The sequence below is a fragment of the Nanorana parkeri genome, unplaced genomic scaffold, assembly GCF_000935625.1.
Source record: "Nanorana parkeri isolate BGI_ZX_2015 unplaced genomic scaffold, ASM93562v1 scaffold2304, whole genome shotgun sequence".
NCBI lineage: Eukaryota > Metazoa > Chordata > Amphibia > Anura > Dicroglossidae > Nanorana > Nanorana parkeri.
This window is the reverse complement of record NW_017308572.1, coordinates 37,557-44,515: the sequence shown is the minus strand read 5'-3', so window position 1 is coordinate 44,515 and position 6,959 is coordinate 37,557. Positions and strand designations below refer to the sequence as shown.

The following is a 6,959-nucleotide window of genomic DNA, read 5'->3' as shown; positions in this document are numbered from 1 at the left end:
GTGCAGCCATTTCATGTGCACACAATTGCAGACTGCACATGTCCCTCCCGGGGGGTCAGGTCTCTGCATGGGGGTGCAGAGACCTGATACTGGGACACACAGGTGCAGTTCTGTACATCTCTATGACATGACACGGCTGCGAAAGGGGCCAACGCACCCCAATAAACACACCTATGGACCCCTCCCCCTCACCTGGCCGGGGTCCTGTTCTTGGGTGATTGTACGGACGTCGCTGACAGCTGATCGAGCTGCAGATCCCTCTCGATGATCCGTCTCTCCTCCTTCAGCTCTGCAAATTAAGAATGAAAACATTTTCTAATATCGCCAACAACGTGACAGAGACAAATGGATGAGCGAGATCTGTAAAGAAATAACCGCAGACCTGTCAGAGAGGGATCGGCCGGCGGCGTCTCCTCCGCGTACAGACAATCGTCTTCAAGGTTTTGCTGTATAGAAAACACAAATAAGGAGACTTCAGATCCGTCTACAGATACCGACCTCACCAAGAAGACAAAGGAACTGGAGACGCACGACCATCAAAGATGTCTGAAGGAAAAACTGATCTTGTTGCCCCTAGCAACCACACTGCCTCGCTCTTGTTTCCAGAGCATTGTGGTAGAATAACAGGAAGAACAAGATTGGATATTACAAACCAGATGAGCATTTCTATCATAGCTGAAATGTCTTCTGCCCTGAATAGATGTCATCTGAAAGTCAACATGTGTCCGGAGAACAAAAACTACCGAATTTAACCAAAATGACCAAATGAGAGAGACTCTAAACTGCCGACTTGTTCTGGGACATTTTAGTCACAGCCGGAATTCTGGTCACGCCCTCTACCTGGGAAGCACCGGCCTAATTGTAATGTGACAATAGCTGCTCTATGAGATACAAAGTAACATTGTATATAAACATTGATCAGAGGGAGATAGAGAGATACAAAGTAACATTGTTTATAAACATTGATCAGAGGGAGATAGAGAGATACAAAGTAACATTGTTTATAAACATTGATCAGAGGGAGATAGAGAGATACAAAGTAACATTGTTTATAAACATTGATCAGAGGGAGATAGAGAGATACAAAGTAACATTGTTTATAAACATTGATCAGAGGGAGATAGAGAGATACAAAGTAACATTGTTTATAAACATTGATCAGAGGGAGATAGAGAGATACAAAGTAACATTGTTTATAAACATTGATCAGAGGGAGATAGAGAGATACAAAGTAACATTGTTTATAAACATTGATCAGAGGGAGATAGAGAGATACAAAGTAACATTGTTTATAAACATTGATCAGAGGGAGATAGAGAGATACAAAGTAACATTGTTTATAAACATTGATCAGAGGGAGATAGAGAGATACAAAGTAACATTGTTTATAAACATTGATCAGAGGGAGATAGAGAGATACAAAGTAACATTGTTTATAAACATTGATCAGAGGGAGATAGAGAGATACAAAGTAACATTGTTTATAAACATTGATCAGAGGGAGATAGAGAGATACAAAGTAACATTGTTTATAAACATTGATCAGAGGGAGATAGAGAGATACAAAGTAACATTGTTTATAAACATTGATCAGAGGGAGATAGAGAGATACAAAGTAACATTGTTTATAAACATTGATCAGAGGGAGATAGAGAGATACAAAGTAACATTGTTTATAAACATTGATCAGAGGGAGATAGAGAGATACAAAGTAACATTGTTTATAAACATTGATCAGAGGGAGATAGAGAGATACAAAGTAACATTGTTTATAAACATTGATCAGAGGGAGATAGAGAGATACAAAGTAACATTGTTTATAAACATTGATCAGAGGGAGATAGAGAGATACAAAGTAACATTGTTTATAAACATTGATCAGAGGGAGATAGAGAGATACAAAGTAACATTGTTTATAAACATTGATCAGAGGGAGATAGAGAGATACAAAGTAACATTGTTTATAAACATTGATCAGAGGGAGATAGAGAGATACAAAGTAACATTGTTTATAAACATTGATCAGAGGGAGATAGAGAGATACAAAGTAACATTGTTTATAAACATTGATCAGAGGGAGATAGAGAGATACAAAGTAACATTGTTTATAAACATTGATCAGAGGGAGATAGAGAGATACAAAGTAACATTGTTTATAAACATTGATCAGAGGGAGATAGAGAGATACAAAGTAACATTGTTTATAAACATTGATCAGAGGGAGATAGAGAGATACAAAGTAACATTGTTTATAAACATTGATCAGAGGGAGATAGAGAGATACAAAGTAACATTGTTTATAAACATTGATCAGAGGGAGATAGAGAGATACAAAGTAACATTGTTTATAAACATTGATCAGAGGGAGATAGAGAGATACAAAGTAACATTGTTTATAAACATTGATCAGAGGGAGATAGAGAGATACAAAGTAACATTGTTTATAAACATTGATCAGAGGGAGATAGAGAGATACAAAGTAACATTGTTTATAAACATTGATCAGAGGGAGATAGAGAGATACAAAGTAACATTGTTTATAAACATTGATCAGAGGGAGATAGAGAGATACAAAGTAACATTGTTTATAAACATTGATCAGAGGGAGATAGAGAGATACAAAGTAACATTGTTTATAAACATTGATCAGAGGGAGATAGAGAGATACAAAGTAACATTGTTTATAAACATTGATCAGAGGGAGATAGAGAGATACAAAGTAACATTGTATATAAACATTGATCAGAGGGAGAGAGATAGATACAAAGTAACATTGTTTATATACATTGATCAATTTCTAAAAATTAAAATCTGTTCCTATTCAATGCCTTACTACCTCTTAGTTTCCATAATAAGCCTTTATTAACTCATTCTTTCCCTCATTACTCTCCTAACATTAATATTCAAACGTTTCTTCTGATTTAATTCACTTTGTTTAAAAAGTTGAAAAAACAGAAGTCTGTATTTAATTTGTAGGTAAAGTTGTATCAGAATCATAATTTTAGTGTCATTTTAAGTGGGGCCAAATATAGAATGAAATGTATTTGTTTCTGTGAGACATTATCACCCAAAGAAAACCTTGTTTGTCCCTAAAGTGATCTATATATATATAAATAATACTCTGCTATTGCCGAATAATCACTTTTTTTTTCCTCAGCGGGGCGGGCTTTCGATGATCGCAAGTACGATCTGCCCGTCCAAGGTGGGCAGATCGTACGGGCTTTCAAGAAGCATACGACCATCGCAAGACAAAAGTCTTGCGATGGTCGTAAGGTGTATGGGCACCTTAAGAATGGAACATGACACATTGGGTACCACACTCTGGAATCCAGGGACAGTTCCAGGGACATTTCCGGGGGTCAGCTGACACGAGTGTCAGATCTATGGTCACACTGATTGGTCACCCAGGTGATGGAAGTCGTGTGTGTAAGCCCTGGTTCACACCTAGGCGTATTGCATATGCGCGGTTGTCGCGCGTTTTTTTTTACCGCGATTCGCGGTAAAAAAAATGCGCGCCAAACGCGCGTTTCCAAGGGCTACTTTGCTGTATCCCAATGGAAACGCGCAACAAAAACGGCCCAAAGTACTACCTGTACCTTTTCAGGCGTGGCCCGTTTTGTAGCGCGTTAGGGACGGGAGGAAATACGCCAAGGTGTGAACCAGACCCATTGAATACAATGCGATTTAGATGTTTGAGCGTTTTGTAGAGCGTTCGTCGAGCGTAGAACGCGCTACAAAACGTTCAGGTGATGGAAGTCGCGTGTGTCAGAGGTGGTAAAGAAAAGACGATCCGAACAGCAACCAGCAGGAGGCGCCATTGCTGCACAGAACACACCGGCCTCCATATAACGATGGCTGAAATCATGAACAATTCTCTTCCCTTCCCCCGACTCCAAAATGTCCCCCGATCTTATGCCGAGTTATAAGAAAGCGAGATGGGAAATAATGGATTTTCCCGAGTGATACAATGTTACTATAATGATTTGTTACATTTCTTCTCTGAGCTGCTACAATGTAATCTGTTTCCTTATTATTCTATCCATCGCTGAACCCTCAAACAATGACCTGCACCCCGATATTCTGCTCTGACGGCACTGTACTCATGTGCTGCACTTTATATACAAGGATGATGTCGTGTTTAGGGGGATGAAATTTACGAAGATACACAAAAAAAGGAATTTACATTATTACATAAGTGCCGTCCCGAGATCAGCACCACCTGCCGCAATTCACCCCAAATCCAGCGCCACAGGACCACCGCCATACCGGGACACACGTCAGTGTCTAGTGACCGAGGACCATAAAGAATGACCACACTTCCCTACATAGACACAGAATCCCATGTGTCCACACTTAGCTCAGAGCAATAAAATGTGACTGCATCTAATCAGACACTACAGATAATTCAAGAGCCTGCACTGACACCACGGCAACAGATCAATGAGCTGAGATTACAGAGCCCGGCAGGTAAATATCTACAGGAGGTAATGACATCAGAATGTCTAATTACACTGTACAGAGGAGCTTACACTCTAATGTCCCCTCCCCCACAGTCACATCAGTCTCTGTACAGAGGAGCTTACACTCTAATGTCCCCCCTGTCTCTCCTCTGTTGCTGTATCTGGGTGTCACTTACCTGCAGGTTGGTAATGTCTCTCTTCAGGGACTGACACTCGTCCTCTAGTAGGGATCTGAGAAGGAGAAGAAGTTGGGGGGTCGTCACATGTGGAAGTTCTATTTTTCGGAAGGTCTGGAAGGTTTATACACGGCTATGAACATATCATACAGCAGCCCCTCCCCCCCACCCCAGTGCGGAGTGCCTCCATGTGCAGCTCAGGAGTAGAGGACGCGGCCTCTATTCTTTTCTCCGCCCTCCATCTGGACTATAAACCTCCATTTTGTCTGTGATGTCATCTTGGAATAAAGCTGCAAATTATTTCAACAGAATTTCCCAAAATCTAAAATCCACCGAGTGAGCGAGTGCCATCGATATTTGCATAACTCCTCCCAAGAGCCCGCCCACTGCTTGTATCAGAGCTGTGGACTCTTGAGAGCAGTACTGCGGACGGTATGTTGAGTGATGCGTCATGTGACATGTGACATATGATGCTGGGGGCCCGCAGGCTGCACACAGGGCAGGACAATGGACAGGTATGTGGCGGTCCCTATAGTCCCCGCTCTCAGGTGCCTTTCTTTTGGTTCTCTGTCTATGTCACATGTTGCAGAATATTCTACTTATAAACTGACCAATCACAGAGGACCTTCATCATGTTGGGGGTACATGTGATCATATATAGATGGTGCAGCCTGCGTATAACACATGTGCATGGTGATCAACGTCCACATGGCGAGCTCTCCTGGCACTCAGAACACATGGAGCCGATTTCATATATATATACACTATATTCCCAAAAGTATTGGCCCCTCTCCCTCCATATCATGTGATGGAGCTAACCCAATACTGAACCCTACGGACTAAGACTGGGGGATCATTAGAGGGGCGGAGCCAACCCAATAGTGAACCCTACGGACTAAGACTGAGATGTCATTAGAGGGCGGAGCAAACCCAATACTGAACCCTACGGACTAAGACTGGGGGGCCATTAGAGGGCGGAGCTAACCCAATACTGAACCCTACGGACTAAGACTGGGGGGGCATTAGAGGGCGGAGCTAACCCAATACTGAACCCTACGGACTAAGACTGGGGGGCTATTAGAGTTCATGTGCGTGTAAAGACGTCAGAGGATCAATGAGGGAGATACTCCCAGGCACAGAATACCGTCGTTGAAGGTCCCCAGTCTGCAGCCTCCCTGTGAGGAGTTAATCTTCCAGCCGATGATTGGCTGTGATGCTGAGGAGGCAGAAAATGATGGAGTGAGCCGGGCGTCTCTGGCAGGTCTCCCCGCGCTCCTCTCTCCGGCACCGCCATGATTCTTGGAAAGCTCGGCGCAGTTTGCAGGAAGCCGCAGCTCTCTGGCTCCGAGCGTTGCATGGACAAAGCAGAAACAGATGCGGCCGGCAGTAAAATCCCAGCGGGCCGGAGCGGAGACGCGTTTCACCGAATCAGCACTTTTCCCCCCAAACACAACGCAAACAAAGGAACAACACATCCAGGCTGGAGGCCCCGGGGCCACTTCCTTCTACTGGGGGCCCACAGACGGCACAGCCAGATGTCCTCGCAGGAAAACAAACTCCGTTCTCTGAAGGACACGAAAAGTTCCTCGAAGTGAAATGGAACATTCATCGTCCTGAAAGTAAACGCGACTTCAGATTGTCAGCTCCTCTGCCAAAAATCCCGCCAGTTACTTCAGTTCCATCCTGTAACTCTTCACACGCAATTACAGGATGAAGAAGATCTTTCTCGACCTTTCACCCCGAGGAACCCCTATTCCCCGTTCATGAAACGCGCGCCAAACACGCAACGAGCTCGCACCCCAAACACAGCCGAGCAAACACGCTTCTGTCATGTGTTGAAATGTGCGTGGAAAGAAACGTGGAACGCATGTCACAGAATCCGCTACATTCAGCACCCGCTAAAATCAAACACGGGATACAAACACCTGCGAAGGAGCGGAAACATGCGTCACCCCAACACGTGTTCTCATTACACCCGTGTGTGAACGGGCCCCCCTTACCTTGGTGAGCAGTGTAGGGCCCCCTTATGTCGGTGAGCAGTGTAGGGCCCCCTTATGTCGGTGAGCAGTGTGGGGCACCCTTATGTCGGTGAGCAGTGTGGGGCACCCTTAGATTAGTGGGCAGTGTAGGGCCCCTTACCTTGGTGGGCAGTGTAGGGCACCCTTACCTTGGTGGGCAGTGTAGGGCACCCTTACCTTGGTGGGCAGTGTAGGGCACCCTTACCTTGGTGAGCAGTGTAGGGCCCCCTTACCTTGGTGGGCAGTGTAGGGCCCCCTTACGTTGGTGGGCAGTGTAGGGCCCCCTTACCTTGGTGAGCAGTGTA

General features: G+C 44.2%; 1 protein-coding gene across 1 annotated transcript in view; it reads right to left on the bottom strand.

Annotated features, from left to right (window-relative positions):
- CCDC24 (coiled-coil domain containing 24) overlaps nucleotides 1–6,959 on the bottom strand; it is a 38,415-nt gene that overhangs the window by 1,855 nt on the left and 29,601 nt on the right. The window contains exons 6-8 of the mRNA XM_018573260.1: nucleotides 4,584–4,691; nucleotides 383–519; nucleotides 193–289 (exon numbers count right to left, since the gene is read on the bottom strand). Of these exons, the coding sequence (XP_018428762.1) occupies nucleotides 193–289; nucleotides 383–519; nucleotides 4,584–4,691 (342 nt within the window). The remainder of the gene's footprint in view (nucleotides 1–192; nucleotides 290–382; nucleotides 520–4,583; nucleotides 4,692–6,959) is intronic.